Source organism: Schistocerca americana, chromosome 8 (genome assembly GCF_021461395.2).
Source record: "Schistocerca americana isolate TAMUIC-IGC-003095 chromosome 8, iqSchAmer2.1, whole genome shotgun sequence".
Taxonomy (NCBI): Eukaryota; Metazoa; Arthropoda; class Insecta; order Orthoptera; family Acrididae; genus Schistocerca; species Schistocerca americana.
In genome coordinates, this window is record NC_060126.1 from 330,723,210 (window position 1) to 330,745,526 (window position 22,317).

Below are 22,317 nucleotides of genomic sequence, written 5' to 3' on the forward strand. Positions count from 1 at the left end.
TCTGTGGTCATTTTTTGTTTGTTGTGAATAGGAATTTCACCTGTACTGGGCAACATGGAACAATTGTGGCCATATACATATGTTGACAATGATCTTGTGCATATGAGCCACTCAGTATGAATGTTAAACCAGACTGCTGGAGTAAATTGTATAGCAGCACAATATTTCTATGCAAGCGTGGTTTCAATGTAAATAAGTTTAATATGCATATATTTTGTAAATAGTTAGGTATGTTTATATTGATTTCTGGTATTCCAGTAGCAGGGACTCACTTGTAAATAAGATGTGAACTTGCAGAAGTGACTACATATGACGCAAATAGTGCCACAAGGACAGGTGGCAATAAATTGCACTATTAAGGGAACATGGGACACTCAAGTGAGTTCAAATGTAGAGTTTGAAGCGTTTATAAAACTCATATTCACGTGAAAGAGGTGATGAACAATGGCTAGGTTCAAACTTATCGTCTGTTGACTGTGTGTAGCAGGCGACGAGAGGTGAACCTATCTCTTCAGCCTCTTCTTGCAGCCTAATTCATTGAGTGATACAGTTTTACACACACACAAAGCAATAGAGTGAAGTGCAGCATAGTGGCATGAAGGCACAAACTGTGACTAATTTAGCTAAAGACAGTGTTGGGACGAAGTATTATCGACAACATCCAAACATTGCAATTACACATGATGTGACGCTACAATGTGACAAATAAATTGTGTTAGCAGATACATTTAATTAATGCTTGCTTAAAAACATGCCTGTAACTGCACTAAATAATTCTAACAGACAGTGCTGAGACACATTTGTTGTGGTTATTCAAACCAGGAACCATTTTAAAACAGTGTGACAAACTTAGTTGTGTGTGAATTGTTAACACTCTAGTGAACAGACAATGACAATTTACATTCATGCTAGAGGGACACTTATCACACAACACAACACGTGCTAACCAGAACCTTTTTCCTAGGACACTACAGTGCATAATGATATACAAAGGACTGATTCTGCCATATTTTATGTATTTCATGTACGCAAGAAACATCGTGTGGATTGGCACAACATGTGTCTGTGCAGCAGCCCAGCTCAAACTGGGTGCATGGAGCCTGCCTGCCTTCATCATCCCACTGGCTGGCAGCAGGGCACGCAACATGTGGCATGTTATTGAGTGATGTCATTCTTATGAGATGGCATTAGTGGTGACCTGGTGCCACCACTGATGATCAATGCTCTCCGCTTGTCTGCACAGTTGACTGAGTGCTGGGAACAATGGCCTTCCTCACCGCGCCACCACTGTGTGCTGAGCATTACGTTTGATCGGCTGATTTTTAACTAATTAAATGTGCAAAGCATACTGGATTGTTTGATGAAATGTGGACAAATATGTGCCAAGAGCACATTAAAGAATACAATTTGTATGTTTTCTCATTTGTAAAAGATGTTTACAGATGAAATGACATTCATGGAACTTTTATGGTTGGTTCAAATGGCTCTGAGCACTGTGGGACTTAACTTCTGAGGTCATCAGTCCCCCAGAACTTAGAACCTAACTAACCTAAGGACATTACACACATAAACTGAGCGAGGTGGTGTAGTGGCTAGCACACTGGACTCGCATTCGGGAGGACGACGGTTCAATCCCATGTCCGGCCATCCTGATTTAGGTTTTCCGTGATTTCCCTAAATTGCTCCAGGCAGATGCCGGGATGGTTCCTTTGAAAGGGCACAGCCGAATTCCTTCCCCGTCCTTCCCTAATCCGATGTGACCAATGACCTCGCAGTCTGGTCTCCTCCTCCCAAACAATATCACACACATCCAAGCCTGAGGCAGGATTCGAACCTGCGACCGTAGCGGTCACGCGGTTCCAGATTGAACCGCCTAGAACCGCTTGGCCACTCCAGTCGGCGAACTTTTATGACTTGTACGATAATTTGTGAGACTTTTAATGAGATGATTGATCAGTTGGACTTTAAAGATGAAAGACAATTTTTATAACTAAACTGTAATTAAAAAGTGAAGTTTCTATGTAAAATTTTACCTGCTACCTGACTTCTACATTCAATTGAATTTTACTTTTTATTTTCTAACAATGTTATAAAACTAAAACATCATTCAAGGGAACAATGACACATTTCTTTTTATGTGTAAATAAATTTAAGCTCCAAAACTAAAATAATTTATATAAACCTATGTAAGAAATGCTATATTTTTGTATTAATTCCATGTACTGTCTTTAAATTGTCTTACAATATGAAATTGTAATTAATTCTTAAATGTGAGAGAGTAATTGTATTTTTTAATTGGCAAATACTGCATCAAATGCAGCACAAGCGTTGTCAGCAATCAAATTTTATGCAATCAGTCGCACCGTAAAGGAGTGCAGCGTAGTCTCTCGAACATTTTTCCATGCAAGATGCCTCCAAAACAGGAGGAGACTGGGGAAAAATGACAGTAAAGTTCCCTTCAGTTGTCCACATGTATATAAACATAAGCAGCATCTGGCTCACACTCTCTTGATATCTCCCTCTTGAATGATTTTTTACTTGAAAGATATTTTCAAGGTGTGTAAAGTATTTATCTATGTAAAAGTTTCAACAATATATGAATAATTGTTATTGTTTCACTTCAGCAACATTAACCTTGCATGCCAACTTTTCTGTGTTTCAGCTGGGAGAACTGCAAGACTGCTGACATATCGTTTGCTGGCCGCTGCCAAACATAATTGATTTTTGAATTTGTAGCAGCCACTCGTGCATTCCTGGTAACTGTTAAGCCAATCTGAAAACATAGTTTCTGGGCAGCACTTATGTGCATAATGCATCATATTAACGATCGGCATATAGTCAACAAATGATGTGCACAGTCAATCCACTCCTCGGTATCAAAGCAAGTTAGACAAAGTCCTGAATTATTAATTTTCTCTTTCTTAGTGGTAAATTTGTGCTGTGCAATACTTTAATCTTATCATTTTTTTATTTGGCTGCTTCTTTTAATTAACTGCACTCAAGTAAATTTCTTCTTATCAAAATTTATTTTTCAATTACTACTAAAGAGTGCCACACAAAAAATAGAAAACTTTCTTTTTTGATAATAGTAATTCATTACACCCACCAAATTTTAAGAAGATTTATTTCAGCTGTCAGTGACAAAATTAATAAGTCATAACAACATTTACTTTGAATTATTTGCTGTTGATAGCATTTATCTCCAGCAAGGTGGTTACACCACAGGATGCAGAAACTTCTCATGTTCTAAGAGTATGATCAGATTGGAAAATATAGCTTGGTTTGGAGAGCCTCATTTTTTTCATTAACTCATCCATTTAGTTAAAGTAATACTTATGGATTTCAGTTGATGGTCAGGTTTAGTCAGACAACACAAGGACACACATCTTGGTTATGCACAAGGTTCTGTACAGATGTTGATGGTTATGTGCTTGCATGGGAGTATTTTCTCACAGGGTATATAAGATTCCCTGAGCCTTATATATAAGTTTGTTGATGGCTAAGAAAGACCACTTTAAGCTCATTTACCCTCTTTCAAGTAATTACCATTACCTTCAATCGTGGGTGATTCGAATGAATTAATACACAAGTTTGTAGGGACAGAAAGGTCAAGTTTTGAAGTTTTAATTTGGCAAGAATTATGGAGCTTTATCAAATGTTTCTGACATGAACTAAAACTCTCTTAGTGTTTAAAAACATGTTCTATAGAAGGAAAACAATGGAAGTAACGAACTTACCCTACATGCACAAACATGTACGTCAGCCACCTCCAAATTTCTGATCGACGATAAGGATTGTAGATGAAAAGTCTAGCAACTGGCCCAAATACATAATTTTCACTCAAAGACCCATCAATGATGAAGAAGAAAATCTGACAGAAAAGATAACAGCTTTTAGCACTTGAAATAATTAGAGATGTAATAAATAACTACCCAAAAATTTTTTATATTTGTATCTAAAATATTATTTAATGATATATGTCCTACGTGGAATGTTTCCCTCTATTATAACCATATTATTTAATGATATGAATATAATAGAGGGAAACATTCCATGTGGGAAAAATATATCTAAAAATAAAGATGCTGTTACTTACCAAACGAAAGCGTTGGTATGTTGATAGGAGACAATAAAAAATACACAAACACACACACAAATTTCAAGCTTTCGCAACCCAACGTTGCTTCGTCAGGAAAGAGGGAAGGAGAGGGAAAGATGAAAGGATGTGGGTTTTAAGGGAGAGGGTAAGGAGTCATTCCAATCCCAGGAGCAGAAAGACTTACCTTAGGGGGAAAAAGGGACAGGTATACACACACACACACACACACACACACACACACACAAACACACACACACACACACACACACGCACATCCATCCGCACATCCGATGAAGCAACCTTGGGTTGCGAAAGCTTGAAATTTGTGTGTGTGTTTGTGTGTTTTTTTATTGTCTCCTATCAACATACCAACGCTTTCGTTTGGTACGTAACAGCATCTTTATTTTTAGATAAAATATTATTTACATAGGCAAAACTCATAAAACATCAATCTTGACTGCCTGAAGTAACTGACTCCCACAAAATTTTCTGGTAACTGCTGATATTCCTGAAACATTGAAGTTGCATGAATGGTATGGTCACTGATTGTGATGGTGCAAGGATTTTCATCATTCAAGTAATCTGTCTAAATGCTGCTGTTATCAAATTCATAGTTAAAAAAAATAATTTTACTTCTTTTGTAGCTAAGGTCATATTAACATGCTTGTACGTAGAAATATACATGTTATGTAGTGATACATGACACAAAACTGCAACTTAACACAGTTAAATTTTAGATTAAACACATATTAGTAAACAATGCCTGACAGAAAAAGTGATGAACCCAGAAAGTGAGAAAAAAGCAAAGTGAAACTTCATGGATTTCAAAAATATGTGATATCATTTCAGTGATTGCAATATCAAGCCACATTTACAAATAATTTAGCAGTAAGAGACAATTTATCAGTATAATGTTGCAGCCTCTCTCGCCTGGATGCATACAGTGATTCAGATTGAAAGGATGTCATGAAACTACTGTATTACCTCCTGAGGCAAGCTGACACCCAAGTCATGTAACCGGTTCTTGGTATCTTGGATACTCACACAAATGCAGTTGACGTCCAAGCTAGTCCCTTACATATTCTATTGGGGACATATCTGAGGATCTTGTTGGCCATGGGAGTCATTTTTAAGAACCAGAAGTTTCGTATGTAATGACACTTATGTTAAAAAATGGAACGTCCAGGATGGGATAGTAACAATATTATGAAAAGGAAAGATTGTTGCTCACAATATAGTGAAGATGTTGAGTTGCAGACAAGCACAACAAAAAGACTACTAAACACATAAGCTGCTGGTACCAGAGACTGTGGTCACATGTGTGTGAGGTGCGAGTGCATGAGTGTGGTATGTATGTTGTCTACTGTGGAAGAAGGCCTTCTGGACAAAAGCTTGTGTTTAGCAGTCTTTTTGTTGTGCCTGTCTGCAACTCAACATCTCTGTTGTATGGTGAGTAGCGACCTTTCCTTTTCAAAATACTGACACCTATGGTAATGCTGTTAAAATTACATAGTGGTAGAGTTCTACATAATAACATTTATATTAATGTATTCTACTTTTAGAAGCAGTAATTATTTTAAGTCATAAATACAAAGATCTATACTGCTAATAACTTAAAACCTCACCAATATCTTGTTCATTGTCTGTTGCTGGAACTGTTGGGAGTCAGGAATTCTTTCAGGATACACAGGCATTTACTTCGGAGAAATTATTTTAATTTAGGTTTGTAGAAATGCCCATTATGTTCTCCCATCGAGTTTGACTATTTATTGTACCAAATGGAGCCACTTACTTTAAATTTTGTTCTTTACCTGAAATGGTTGTGCTTATTCATGGTGTGGTTGCTATGTGTCATACATGCAAGGAAACACTATTACTGTAACAGCTGTCTTTTGTATCAGATATAAAACAGTACCAAAACTGAATAACACCTTTTCATAGTTTGTAACTGAGGAATTCACACGACTTTTAGTTTTTCAATGAAGACAACTTTAAGACACTTACTGAGCAAATTACTAGTTTTACATACAAAAAATTTGTGTTGGTTTTCATCATAAGATTAACATCTGAATATTACCCAAAGAATTCGCAGCATTTTACTGTCTGTAGAAAAAAAACCACACATATTATATGAGTATCTGCTATGCGTGGTGCTTGCTCAGAAACCCAGTAACTGCAGTTTTCTAATCTTAACTTGTATGATACAGATTTAAAAATACTTAGTTAGTGCTGACAAGCCAAGAGTCAAAGGATATATCACTTCTTCTTAACAATACGAGAGAAGAAAAGTTACTACTCGCCATATAGTGGAGATGCTGAGCTGTGACAGGCACAATAAAAAGATTCACATAATCATAGCTTTCGACCATTAAGGCCTTTGTCAGCAGTAGACACACATACACACGTGCATGCATGCATGCATGATTGTGTGAATCTTTTTATTGTGCCTATCGCAGCTCAATATCTCCGCTATATGGTGAGTAGCAACTCTCCTTCTCTCGTACTGTTACATTCCATCCTGGATCCCATTGTTTGATTTTCACTTCTTTTTAATCATCACTGTAAATCATCACAGAAATGTCATCTGCATAACTAATTATATCAGGTTTACATACACAAGAAACAGAAACGATCCAAACATTGAGCCCTATAGTACAATCTGTGGTGTTGGTTCAATAGCACATTGAATTCTTGTTTTCATTTAATTGAGTTGAGAATTTATATTCATTCAAATAATTATTATTTAGATATGTAGCTAGGTGATTAGGTGATGCATGACTGGTATTGCATACCCTTAGTTTTGTCAAGAGCAGTCAGTACATGGTCAGATAGTTTTGTGACATCTAAAAATGTTCTCAATGAATTTTTGTGGTCAAGGTACCATACATTTTACCCAAACATTCCATAACAGCCATAGTGCTGCTGTTATCTAATCTGCAACAAGTCTAGCAGAATGTTTGTTGTGAAGAAACCAGCATCTCTGACTATGACTACAAGGTATTACTAAATGTAGGAGTCAGTTACTATATTTTGGTAAAGCAAAACTTTCTCCTTTGATAGTGCTGATCAGTGGCACCCAAAGCTCAGATGTCCAGATGTCATTTGACACCAGAGTAAATTTCCAACAAGAACAGAAAGATATACTACAAAAGTAATTCATAATTTATTTCCAAATCCAATATCTTTAATGAAATAGATGTGAGTCCCATAATTGATGGTTTATCTGACTATGACAGTCAAATAGCAGCAATAAATCCTCCACACCAATCAGGTATAATGAAAAAGGGAAAGAAACTGATTCAGTTAACACTGTGGCCTTGACAAGTACAAATGACATATGTCTACCATTGCAAGTTCTTAGACTCTGTTAACCTAGTGGTCCTCACCATCTTGCTTGTGCAGTTGGCTGTGTGACATGTTGTAATGTTGATATCTGTAAGAAAATATACGAGTGTTCTGTACAGACAAGTTACTCTGTAACTACAATATATCATCTGAAGATGGGCAGCTAGCCCGAAACCGGGAACTGAAAATAAAGAATAGCGATCGAAGAATGAAACGCCATATTTTATTTTATTTATTTATTTATTTTTTTGAGTGATCTGTACGGACAAGTTACTCTGTAGCTCCTGCAATACCTGAATGCTTTACCGCTTCACTGGTTTACAAAGTGGACAACACCCAGTGTATATCATGAACATTTCCAGGCCAGTTTTTGCTCCCAGTGAACGTTCAGCCCCTCAGTGCACTTTATGGGCTTCCACAAGATGTGAACGATGTGAACAATGTGCTGTGTAGTGATACTAGTGGTGGTTCCCCCCCCCCCCCCCCCCCCAAAAATGCCCCAGCTCATCATGTCAACAGCCCAGTGGGAACATTTTACTGTGCTGCTCAGCACATGTCCGCTCTTCCAAGGCCCCCCCTGCCACTGCAAGTAAATTTGCAGGGGGTTTCAGCTTCAGCCGTTCACAGGCTTGCTTTTCACATGGCTCTGGCCATGCCTTCCGTGTCAGACTTCCATGCCGCAAATCTTGCAATCGGACAGTTCTACAGTTTCATTTCCAAGTGCTTTGGTGCCACTCTCATTCGCTGCAACAGACTGCTCGCTCACACCCTACGCGGTGCTGTCTGCATCGACCATGCCGGTCTAGCCACCACATCATACGAGTGATGAGAGGGACTCAGATACAGAACTAGCTGTGCCTTCATAACCATCACCAGACCACCTATCAACCTGCATTTGCTATCCGTGGAAAACACATCAATGCACTTTGCACTGGTGGGGAACTTGTTCGAACTGTACTGCATCACTGATGACAATTCAAAATTCCTGTGCCTCATGACTCAACTTAATCTGCAACCTACTCCTGATGCCGCCACTAATTCCAAAATACAATTTTGCAAAACAGACTATCGTCAAGTGCCTCCTGCATTCCCCACAAGAGGTTATTCTGCGAATACTGTACAAGGAACATCTCAGCGACTGCACCCTGTCCCAGCTTTGGTGCCAGCTATGCATCCTGGTCAGAGGACAGATGATACTGGATGAAACCCTGTGGTCAGTGTGGTTATCAAAACTGCCTACAGATCTCCATGTCCATCTCCTCCCCCATGCCCTGGAATCCATTGGTTCACATGTGCGGATGGCTGACCAGGTCTATTCACTCACACATCAGCATCACCAGCAGGAGCTCACACAACAGGTTGGCACTTCTGCTCCGGTAGCTTGCCCCGCCATGGGCAGGTGCAGGCCATGCTCCAGCCCCCAGACTGCTGAGCCACCTGGCACCGAGCACATGCACTCTCTGCCCACCAAGCTGCTGCATATCGTGCCTGCACCGACCACTCTGGTATACAAACCTGAACACATAGAGGACGATCAGCCACCTCCTCTCCCAACATACCCTCACTGTTGGTACCACACCACATTCAGTGACAATGCAAAGAAGTGCCGCCCCCCATGCAAGCATCTGAAAAGCCAATCATCCGATAAATGGCAACCCACACTACATTCCATCCATGCCTCCATCCCATCAAATGGCTGCCTTTACATCAAAGACTATTCTTTGAGTCACAACTTCCTTGTGGACACCGGCACTGACATCTCAATCATACCTAAATTGGTGGTCACACACACCCTCACACATACATGCTCTCTCCTGTGAGGCATAAACTCTTCTACGCTCCAGACCTGTGGCTCCATTGAGCTTCAGATCCGCCTCTCTAATGGCCTCTCCCTTCCCTAGATCTGCCACATGGTGAACATCACAGAACCGATCCTGGGAGTCGACTTCTTATCACAACACCACCTGTCTCCAAACATTTTCGAGATTCTCTGTTTCACCACACCTCTAATTCTCACATCCCATGTGGCCATGCTCCGCCACCTGCTGTGAGTGCAAACGCCATTAGCTTTTTAGTGCATCAGTGGGTAGCTCTCACAAGCAGGACTTGTGCAGCTGTGAATTGCATCCTGGCGGAAAGTGCCAAGACATGCAGCCTTCGCTGCGAGAACGTCATTTTGAAAGATCGCATTGCATGCACTGAGGATGAGCTTGCTGTGATCACTGCCCACATCAGTTCACAATGCTCGGCAGCACATGTCACACCTGAGCCTTCATCTGGTGCACCTGACAGCTCTGCCAACACCGGCACACAGTTTAGCAACACCACACCTATCTCGTGTGACTCCAGTCTCAACCACACAGTGTTACCCCCACCCTCATCAAGTGTGTTCCACTCAATGTTTCTCTCACCTGTTTCGCAAACTGTCACTGGCACACCTCCTGACAATCCAGCCAGCCAGGCTCCTATCATCCACCAGTCACCATGCATGCGACAACTATGCTGCTTCCAAGCCATGCACCCCTAATAAATCAACTGACACCATGCTCCGTTCATGCGCAGCCATCAAACATTCAGTTTCCACCATCATGAACAGAATTGTTGACCGCATCGTCATGTCTGAGGGCCCACCTATTTGTCACAAGGCTCACTGCCTTAAACCACACTAGCTACCCTCGGCTCACCAGCAAATACAGGAACTTCTTGAGGCAGGAATTTACAGCCCTCATATAGTAACTGGTTGTCACCCATACACTTCACCTCTAAACAGCATGGCTCCTCTAGTATGTGTAGTGATTACAGATCCTTGAATGCTGAGACTGTGATGGGCATTTATCCTATACCAAACATTTCTGACTTCACTCACCTTCTCGCGGGTGCTGCAATTTTCAGTGTACTAGATTGCAAACATGCTTACCACCAAATCCCAGACACACCTGAAGACATTCCAAAAATGGTGATTATAACCCCTGTTTGGTTGTATGATTATCATTTCATGCCACTCAGGTTAAAAAACGCTGCCCAGAGATGGCAATGCTTTATTGACTCTCACTTGCTCCAGTTCAACTTCTGTTTCGTATATCTCGATGATATCCTGATCTTCAGCAATTTTGTGCAAGATCATGAATGCCACAGCACCATAGTAAAGGACACACTCTCATCAGAGTCAAAATCAACACCGACAAACTGCAACTGTGCCAACAATCTGTCCAATTCTTGGGGTACACAGTTTCGGCCACTGGTATACACCCCCCTGAATTGAAGGTGCAATCAATCTTAACCACTCCCTACAACATACGAAGAGTTCCGTTGGTTCCTGGGAATGATAAACTACTACCATCATCATTTGCCTGCAGCAGTGGACACCCAAGCTGCCCTCACTAACGCCCTCACCGGCGAATAAACTTCAGGGACGCGCCCCGTTCCATGGACAGAACCAATGCTTGCAGCCTTCCAGGCCCTGAAAGACTCTCTCGTACAAGCCGTCACCTTTGATCATCCAATCTCAGATGCTGAACTCTTCATCACCATGGGTTCCAGTGACTCCATGGTAGGCATGGTCCTACAACAATGCCACACTGATGTGGTCATGCCACTTCAGTTATTTTTGAAGAAAACTTCATGCATCCAACAAAAATACTCAGACCTAAAACTTCTTGCAGTTTATGAGGCAGTAAAACACCTCCGCCCCTAAGTCAAGGGCCAACCTTTCCACATCCTGACCAACCATAAACCAGTAGCAGATGTCATATGCAGCCCTCCTCTTGAGCCCCCCCCCCCGAGTCATTTCATCTCTCAGTTCTCTACTGATGTCCACCATATCAAAGGCGCTGACAACATTGTTGCAGATTTCCTTTTCCACATTAGCACCATCTCAATGTTTGTTGACCTTTCTGACCTCACGTCCCTACAGAACCAGGACAAGGATACACAGCAACTTCTCAACATCACCTCCACTTCGTTGTCTCTCACCAAAGAAAAATTCGCCAGTGTCCAAGAGGAAGTCTGGTGTGACTTCTCCAGCAGCACCCTCTCACCCTTCATCCCCACCCCCCTCCGCCATTCAATGTTTGACCCACTGAATTCTCTAGCACACCCTGAATTAATTCATCGACATGCCTCGTGTCCAAATGATTCATGTGGCGAAACATGAAGCACGATGGTCATACCTGGGCCCAGAATTGCATCACCTGCCAGTGGAACAAAGTCACCAGGCACACTGTTCCACCTCTTCGCAAATTAGACATTCCTTCTGGACACTTTTGCCACATACACCTAGACCTCATCAGCCCCTTTCCCCCCTCAGAGGGCTTCTATTATGTTCTTTCTTCCATTCATCATTTATCTTGGTGGGTAGAAGCCATACCTCTCATCAACATAACTGCTGAAACCATAGCTAAGGCTTTCGTGTTGTCCTGGATTTTCCACTTTGGATGCCCTGCTACCATCAGCACTGACCAGGGCCAGCTGTTTGAATCTGCATTCTTTGCTCAACTCTGCCAGCTGTGTGGTATCAACAAATGTCGCACGACTGCCTACCACCTCCAAGCAAACGGACTGGTAGAACAGTGGCATCGCACTTTTAAGAGAGCACTAAGGTGTCACGACAATCTTTGGACCAAGACCCTCCAACGGGTACTCCTCAGCCTATGGTCATTGTACAAACCAGATATCGAGGGCATCATGAGTGAATTCATCTATGGTGAAAACGCTGTCCTCCCTGGGGAGCTGTTACAACTTGCCGCCCCCAACAATCCCACCCTCCTTCCTGACTTCTTAAGCCATAAGCCAGATCCGAATGCATTTTGCAAATGTTTCCCTGACCCCCGCCCCCTCTAGCCATACTACCCCCACTCCTATATGCCCTCTGATCTCCTTTCATGCAAGTCCATTTTTCTCCGTGATGACACCATCCGGGCCCCACTTGCCCACTTTGCCACCGTATTCAGGCCCATATGAGGTCATAAACTGCACCGTTAAGAACATGGACATCTGGGTTAAAGGTTCACTGCTCGCTGTTTCTTTCCACTCTGTAAAACCGACACACTTTGGCATAGCATCTTTCACAGCCGATGATGTGGAAGCTGTGGAAGGAGGGGTGGCAACCCAGAACCTAAACAGACCCACAACACAGTTATGAACCTTTTCTCCAGAAGCCTTAGTCCCACAGAAATATCAGTCCTTTCCAAAGGCTTCACCTTTTGCCCCACTCCCAAATTCAAACATGCAGGACTCGTTAAAGACCATCTCTCTTTCTCCTGGTCCCTCCAGTGGAATCACTTTTTCGCCACCAACCCAACCAATCAGACTTAACCAAAGATCAATATTGAACCTTGCCTAACTCAGTTCACTCCTCCATCCAACCGTGATCCACCCCCACTGCCTCCAAACCACCCTCTGTTAACTTCCCAGAATTTCTTAACCTCGAACCTTGCCCCACCATCATTCCCCAAATCCCTCAACATGCAAACTAACCTTACATCCACAGAAAGAACCGCAGTCTACCATCTAAAAACTGCTCCCAAACTTATAATCCTACCTGCAGACAAAGGCTCCACCACCGTTGTTTTGAACCTCAAGGACTCCGTCAGCTGTCAGATACTTCCACCTACAAACCATGCCACAATGATCCCATTCCAGCAATCCAGCAGGATCTCCAGTCCCTACTCAAATCCTTAGGCCCATCCCAGAACCTCTCCCCAGAGTCCATCTCTCTACTTACCACTACCAATCCCCACACTCCCACCTTTTACGTGCTTCATAAAGCCCATAAACCCAACCCCCCAGGACATCCCATTGTGGCTGGTTACTGTGCCCTCACTGAGAGAATCTCTGATCTCATAGACTGACACCTTCAACCTATTACCCGGAACTTACCTTCCCATGTAAAAGGTACCAACCATTTCCTCGACCAACTCTCCACAGTTCCTGTCCCTTTACCACACGGTGTCCTGCTCATCACTACTGATGCCACCCCCTATACACTAACATTCCTAATGCCCCTGGCCTTACTGCTATCAAGCACTACCTTTCCAGGTGTTCTAGGGATTCCAAACCAACAACCTCCTTCCTAGTCTCCATGACCAACTATATCCTCATCCACAATTACCTCTCCTTTGAAGGCATTACCTACAAACAAATCCACAGTATGGCTATGGGCACCCACATGGCACCATCCTATGCTAATCTATTCATGGGCCATCTAGTGGGATCCTTCCTAAAAACACAGAATCCTAAACCCCTCACCTGGTTCAGATTCGTTGATGACATCTTTGCTATCTGGATTGAAGGTGAGGACACCTTATTCACTTTCCCCCAGAACCTCAACAACTTCTCTCCCATTTGCTTCACCTGGTCCTACTCAACCCAACAAGCCACCTCCCTAGATGTTGACCTCCAACTCATAGATGGCTACATCAGTACCTCTGTCCATATCAAACCTACTAACCACCAGCAATACCTCCACTTCGACAACTGCCACCAATTCTGTACCAAGAAGTCCCTTCCATACAGCCTAACCACCTGTGGTCATCACATGTGCAGTGATGAGCAGTCCCTCTCTCTAAATATACCAATGGTCTCACTGAAGCCTTCACTGACCGTAATTATCCTCTCATCCTTATACAAAAACAGATCTCCCATGCCTTATCTTTCCAGTCTCCGATCACCTCCTGAAGTCCCACAGTCCGACCACAAAGGAGCATTCCCCTCACAACTCAGTACTGTCCAGGAGTGGAGCAACTGAATTACATTTTCTGCCAGGGTTTCGATTACCTCTTGTCTTGCCCTGAAATGAGAAATGTCCTGCCCACTAACCTTTCCACCCCTCCTACCATGGTATTCTGCCATCCATCGAACCTACACAATATACTCGTCCATCCTTACAAAACCCCTGCTCCCAATCCCTTACCTCATGGCTCATACCCCTGTAATAGACCTAGATGCAAGACCTGTCCCATACATCCTCCTACCACCATCTACTCCAGTCCGGTCACTAACATCACCTATCCCATCAAAGGCAGGGATACCTGTGAAATCAGTCATGTGATTTACAAGCTAAGCTGCAACCACTGTGCTGCATTCTATGTAGGCATGACAACCAACAAGCTGTCTGTCTGCATGAATGGCCACCAGCAAACTGTGGCCAAAATACAAGTGGACCACCCTGTTGCTGAACACGCTGCCAAACATGGTATTCCTCATCTCAGTAACTGCTTCACAGCCTGTGCCGTATGGAACCTTCCCACCAACACCAGCTTTTCTGAATTGTGCAGGTGGGAACTTTCCCTGCAATACATCCTACATTCCCGTAACCGTCCTGGCCTCAACCTTCGTTAGTCACTGTCTTCACCCATCCAGCCCCATCCCTGTTCCCATTACAGCACTACACAGCCGTCATTTCACTGCCACACCCAGTCTTATAATTTATTTTCATTTCTCTCCTTTCCGCTACTTACCCCCCCCCCCCCCCCCCCAAGCTGCTCTCCTGCCCTCTGTCTGTCTAAACTGCAACACTTTACTGTCCGCCACTCCCAACATACTATCCATCCACACCCCAGCCTCCTCTTTACCCCCACCCAGTTGCCATTCCCATCATGCACTGATGCTGCTGCCCGCAGTGTGGTTTCAGTTCTCTGAGACAGCAGACATGTGTGCAAGTTGCCTTTGCGTGAGTATGTGTGTGAGTGTGTGTATGTGTGTCTACTGCTGACAAAAGACTTAATGACCAAAAGCTATAAGTGTGTGAATCTTTTTGCTGTGCCTATCGTGACTCAGCATCTCTGCTATATGGTGAGTAGCAAATTTCCTTCTCTGAATAAACGTTATTCTAACCAAATAACAACTGTGCGGCCTACATCATTTATGGGTCATTAATTTAGTTCCTGATATTATTATTACTGTTATTATATATTACATTAACTTTGTTTCATACAATTTTGCTCACTTGCCACCAGGCAGACAATTTCGATGAAGAGGAATTGCATGTGAGCCCCAACATCTTTGGGATGTTAGTTTACAATTGTGGGTTCATCCAGGATAGAATATTGGAAAGTGTTAGTTGAGGGATAAGAATCCTGCAAAGTGTTGGAACAGGATTGGATTATGGAAAGTGTTAGTTGTGGAATATGAACTCTGGAAAATTTATAATTGGACTTGAATTCTGCAAAGTATTTCCAAAAGTATTATCTGAAATTTGATAGGCAGGACCTCTCACAAAAGTTAAATGTGAGATTGTTTCAGGACTGAATATTAGGTTTCTTTAATAGTTGTGAAATTACAATTGCAATTCTCACAGTTAATGACATTCTGTGACCTAGGTCCCAAGTCTGTTGCAGTTTTGGCAATTTGCTTGGGGGCTCTGAACTATGAATTTTGCAAAAGTTGTGTGCACCGAGTTTTAGGACTGAACAAGTTCTGGAGTGAAGCAAAGCAAACTTGACTCCAAAATGAGTTTCTGAATGGGCCAAAATTTAAATACGGGAATGGGTCGAATAGAAAATTTTGTAAACATGGACTTGTGTGATTAATGCATTTGAAACATCCATTGGGAGTGATTACTGAAATTACAATGTTGAAAAGGTGGTTACCAGAAAATTTGCAGTGGGAGTTAGTGCACAGTCCTAGCAACTCAACAGACGAATTTTTGGACTTTGTCCCAAAATCAGAACTGGTATTGAAATTTAAACTGCCAAGTAAGCACTAAATAGTTTCCAGAGTGTAAATCATAACCACAGTCTGAGTGAATACTATGAAAGACATCCGGGAATTTATCAACGGAACACAAACAGCAGTTTTGATGAGGGAAACGGTAACAGGAACACATCCAATGATAAATTTCAAAGGGGTAATGGGAACAGAGACTTTCATGACAGGGACTGACACTAAGAACGTAGATTTGAGGGACCAGCACCTGGCGAAATGAACCAGCATAATGGGAGATGGGGAAACTAAGTTGCGCAGCATCTCAGGTCTGGAGATGACAAAATAAACAGGCGATCAATAGGACACGAGAAAAATGGAAATGTGATAGGTGTTAATAAATTGGCAGAAAAATATCAGAGTACTGAAATGAAATTAGTAATAGATGAGAATCTAATTGGTAAATTTTCAAATTAGATCATACGTAAAAGATGTAATTCTAAGATAATGAAAGATAATGATAAAGGTGATGATGACGATTTAGGTTAAATGGTTTGTTTTATGAATGTGAGACAAAAGAGTGTGTGAATGTTAATACAATGAAAGATTCTATGTGCCAAAAGGAGGCCGAGATAGAGCTGAATTTGGTGGGGTTATATGGTATAGAAAATTCTAAATAGGTACCAACCAGCGGTAATGATTGTAGTGATGAAGGAGATAATGTTTCAGGTTATATTGTGATGGTGAAGGTTGTTAAGGAAGGTAATAAGGGTGGTGTAGCAATAGTCTCATCAGCTGTTAATGAATTTGTCTAGTGGATATTGGTGAATTATTTTTGAAGAAAGGTAGTAATGATGTTTTATGTGCTGAAGTTATGAAAGTTGAAGCAGCTCATATTGATACTTCAGAGGAAGAAATCTGTACATATCTTTCTGCTAATGGAGGTGAACCTGAAAGTCTGGATGGATGTGTAGATCTTGAATGATGTTTGAGAATGAATATGGATCTGAATTTGACGTGCGATCTGAAATTAATGTGGCACAGGAGCGATAGGTGAGGAAAAGGTATTATGCTCAGGTTTGAATCAAAACGCAGTGGAATTTAATGGTACTATTGATTTTGAAATTGCATGACGCTGTCACTATAATTTATGTAATTTAATGGCAGTGGATGGTGAAACTATGAATGGTTCTTATATTGGTGATTTGTCAAAGGAGGTAAAATGAAGTTTTATGTAGCGAGTTGTATGATGTATCTGCGGCAGTTGAAAGTGCTTTTTGTGAAGGTGTTTGTAATGATGTGGAAGTAAAAAGCAATGCTTTATTTCATGATAATAATGTAGCTACTAATATAGATAAAAAAGGGAGAATAAAGTGAGTTTGGTTCTAATATAGAAAGTGATATTTGGACAGAATGCTATCTTAAGGAGGAATGTGATTTTACTGTAACTGATTGGCGATGTTATGGTAGAACATTAGGATTGTTATTTCCTCATTTGTGGACTCAAGAAAAGTTTAAGTTAGCGAGAGATCTAGAAAGGAGAAAAAATGAAATTGGGGTGAAAGAAGCATTTAATGAATTATTTTGGTACGAATATGAAACTGAGGGGTGGATGGGACTGGATATGTGTACTCTAGAGATGGAAAAGAAGGGACGAGGCATAGAGAAACATTTATTGAGGGAATATTGTTTAGAAAGACAATAAATGATAAATGTATAGCCAGTCATTGAAATTAAAGTAAACGACGAGAAAGTACAAGCAGCACTCGATTCTGGAAGTAGTGTGTCAGCAGTATCGGAAGGTTTTGTACATAGGGTAGAGAATAAGAAATCAGTATTACTACCTGTACATAGTTGAAAAATTAAAATGGCAGTAGGTGGCTTAAGTAAGCCGATAAGGCAAGAAGTGCTCTTGGAATTCAAGTACGTGGAGAATCATTTTAGTATAGGATGCTTTATAGTGAATGGACTTGTAAATGGTGTGGTCCTGGGAACAGATTTCTCATGTAAATATAAAACTTCACTTCACTGCATGTGAAGGTGCTTGGATCTTGAAACTGAGGGTGAAAAAAGGAAAGTAAAATTTAAGAATCTTTTGATGGGGGACAACCACATTGGGCACACCATAATTTCACATGGATGGTATGAAGAGAACAATATGTGCAAGTTTGGAGGGGTAATTTGCAATATTTTATTTCAGGATTTATTGTAACTTGTTTGTTGTCCTTTGCATAAGGACTTTTTTTTGGCCGAGATAGAGCTGAATTTGGTGGGGTTATATGGTATAGAAAATTCTAAATAGGTACTAACCAGCGGTAATGATTATAGTGATGAAGGAGATAATGTTTCAGGTTATATTGTGATGGTGAAGGTTGTTAAGGAAGGTAATAAGGGTGGTGTAGCAATAGTCTCATCAGCTGTTAATGAATTTGTCTAGTGGATATTGGTGAATTATTTTTGAAGGAAGGTAGTAATGATGTTTTATGTGCTGAAGTTATGGTCTGTGCAATTAATAAAGAGATAGTTTAGACACACATTTTGGTGCGAGGAGGTTGGAGTACTCAATTATTTGGTGAACGGTATCATGTCAAAAACCGGTGCACGGTATGCGTATAAATTAGGTTTTTGGGGTTATATAAGGGATTTATTTATGTGTATGTACATATTAGGCTTACATTTTTGGATGGTTTTATGTTTGTTGTCAAATCCAAATTATAAGTTGTGGTCATGCCAATTTGGCTACATGGAGATCAGAGAAATTTGGAAAATGAAAATTAATAATGCATACCTAGGAAGACAGAAGTATGTTTATCTGCTTGTCTGAGAATATTTTGGGGGAATAATTTATTGTTGTATGGAGTATCATTTTGTGTACGCAGCTTCAGTGCATGAAAATAAACTAGGGGTAAGATTTGTTCACATTTGTTGTTAGTTTTGAGTGTAAGGGAGTTATTTAAATTAAAAGAAAACATTTATTTGCCAATGAAGTTGACTGGGAATCTGTCATGAGATGTATGTCTCTAGTGGGAATGGAATAATGTGTCAGAATCGTTGAAGAATTTATGAGCACCTTGAAAATGCTGTAAATCAATTGTTTACTGTGTAGTTTAGATCTGTTAGTATCAATTCCACTGGGAGAAGCATTCAGTGCAGATCTTGGGTGGTTTCCGAAAGTGTTTATTTTCTGGTATCTACACCCAATTAGAATTTCAACAGATTTGTTCCCAAAAAACGTTGGCAATGGAATGCAGAGCCATACAGAATTTTGGTGGGGTACTTGGCTCCGAATCTGTGTAGTTCCACTGGAGACTTCGTAGTGACAAAAAGATTCTGTGAAAGTGAGTGCAGTGGCACTGATATTTCTGCGACATTTCAATAGACAGTCAATTTTGATAAATGTATAGTTTTATGTGGCATTTAATTAATGTGCCACAATTCATAATTTATGTTAGATATAAGTTTCTTTAAATTTAAAGCATGCTGCATCAACACCACAAAAATTAATTACACTATAAATTTTCATGGTGATCCCAATAAAACTTGAATATTGATCATGTATATAATAGTTTAGGATTTACTGTTAAAGTGAAATTCGCAAGTTTTGTAACAAAGACCTAAATGCTAAAATCTGAACACTTTAGTCGATCTTAACGACTGACATTTCATGTAGAAGCGCATCATTAAAATTACAGACATTGTCAACATAACTCTGTAACTTTATTTGTTTAACAGATATAGTAAATTTAAATTATCAGTATTTTCAGTTAACCATCAGATCATCATTTCCTCCACACAGAACAGTTTGAACAATGACAGCATGACACCTTATTGAATCATTAGGTAATAGAATATTAGTTGTAAATTTTAGTGCGTCATTCTTGCTTTTGTTCTTTATTTATTTATCAGAAAGAATATTGGTGCAAGTCTACTGGTCATGACATTCAAAGTTAAGAAGGAAATCATACTGGTTTTATACAAAAGAATTTAACTTGTGTTATGTAATGGATATTATTGTTACGTTATTTAGAAAGTGAAAGTGATGAAGCTTCGATTTTTTAAATATGTTAAAATGTAAAATAATTTAGAATAAGCTGTAGCCAATCAGATGGATGTCTTCAGGAAAGGCAAATGCCCTAGTTAGTTGGGCGAGGATATTCAGTGTGCAGGAAACGCAGCCAGGGAAGGACAAAGGGACAGTTTGGCTGGAGACACCAAAGGGTACTGTTTGGATTGAGATGTGAAAGTGGACAGTTGGTATTTACAAAGCTAGGAAGTGAAACAACTTACAAAATTTCGTGTTGTGTGATATCGCGGCACTTAGTCTCTCAGTGGTGAGCAGCCGCACACCTTGTGTGAACTCTTACTTTTCGTGTCAGTATCAATGTGGAGTATTGGACACGTGTTTCGCGATGAGATTGTGAATGATCAAGCTGTGTCAAATGGATATGTGCTTGAATGTAATAGTAATTCTAAATACATCCACTGTTGCTATTAGGTTTCTTTCTGAATAAACATTATTCTAAACAAATTGCAACAGTGTGGCATACATCATTTATGGGTCATTAATTTAGTTCCTGATATTATTATTACTGTTATTAAATGTTGCATTAACTGTGTTTCATACAATTTCATAAACTTGCCATCAGCCAGACAATTTAACCAAAGGGTCACAAGTGTCTAATTAGGGCGTGTAATGCGACACATGTGATTCAACCCCTAGATGAGTTTGAGCCAAGACATTTCAATGAAGTCAAACCACATGTGAACCCCAAACATCTTTGGGATGTTAGCTTACACAGTCATCTGTTAGAGAGAACACAAAAATCACTGCATCACTAAAAAGTAGTAACTCTTCTATGATGCTATCTCAACTCAAATACTAAACTCTTTTGATGAGTCAGTTGTACCACCACTGAGTTACAATGTAACCAGTCAATGAATGAAGGTGTATTTCCTGAAAAACTGAAGTATGCAATAGTAATACTAATATACAGAAGTGGAGATAAGCAACTGACCTCTAATTATAAACTAATCTCCATCTTTCTCTTCTCTTCCGGGAAATTGCAGGTAAGGTGGAACACATATTCATTTTACATAAGTGTGCAATAAAGATGTTGTTTAAATTTGGTAACCAAACATCTTACAGAGGCTGCTTCAGGGTGTTGGAATACTTATACTCACTTTACAATAGATATACCCCCTAACTGTATTTGCAGTTAAATTCAAGGGTGAATTTAGGATGAACTCAGCAGTTCACAGGTACAATATTAGAAGTAGAAATAATTTCCATACATATTACACATCCTTCTCTACTGTTCAAAATCAGTGTTTTATATTTTGGTGCAAAAATCTGTAACAGGTTGCCAGTGGACATAAGGCATGAAACGGAAAATTCCCAAATCTTTAAAATGAACGTAAAAGCATACATTGTTAGTCATTCCTTCTACAATTTATGCATTATCTGATGAAACATGTCTGCAAATGTATTAGTTGACATTAGCAAGGGGTATGTCCACCCTTCACCTTTACAAGAGCTTGAAATCTGCTGGGGACACTTTCAATGAGGTGTTTCAATGTTAATGGTGGAATGGCAAGCCATTCTTCCTCAAGAGGCACAAGCAGAGGAGGTAATAATCCAGAAAGAATTTTCACTCAGCAGCAGAGTGTGCACAGATTTGAAACTTCCTGACAAATTAAAGCTGCATGCTGGACCAGGACTCAAACCTGGGACCTTTGCCTTTTGTGAACAGGTGTTCTACTGAATGAGCTATCCATGCATGATTACATGATCCATCATCACAGCTCCACTTCCACCATTTCTCAATACCTTGTGGGACTAGCACTCCTGGAAGAAAGACTGACACAACACTTGCCCACAAAGGGCAGAGGTCCTAGGTTCAAATTCCTGTCCAGCATACAGTTTTAATCTACCAGAAAGTTTTGAAGGTAGTGATGTTGGACGCTGGGGCCTGGCATGAAGTCAGTGTTCTAACTTATCCATAAGGTGTATTATGGGGTTTGGGTCAGGACTCTGATCAGGCTAGTCCATTTCAGGAATGATATTGTCCACAAAGCATTGCCTCACAGATGCTGATTTATAACAGTGTGCATTGTCATACTCATATAGTCATCATCTCTGAACTGTTTCTTTATTGAGCACAGTACACAACACCACAAAATGTGTTCATATTGCAGCACTTTAAGAATTTCGGGGTAAATTCTAGAAACACTTG

At 40.5% G+C, this 22,317-nt stretch overlaps 1 protein-coding gene across 1 annotated transcript in view; it reads right to left on the reverse strand.

The window, feature by feature from the left end:
* Positions 1 to 22,317, reverse strand: part of LOC124545316 (protein rhomboid-like) — a 124,460-nt gene that overhangs the window by 50,837 nt on the left and 51,306 nt on the right. The window contains exon 5 of the mRNA XM_047124218.1: positions 3,738 to 3,871. Coding sequence (XP_046980174.1) covers positions 3,738 to 3,871 — 134 coding nt within the window. The remainder of the gene's footprint in view (positions 1 to 3,737; positions 3,872 to 22,317) is intronic.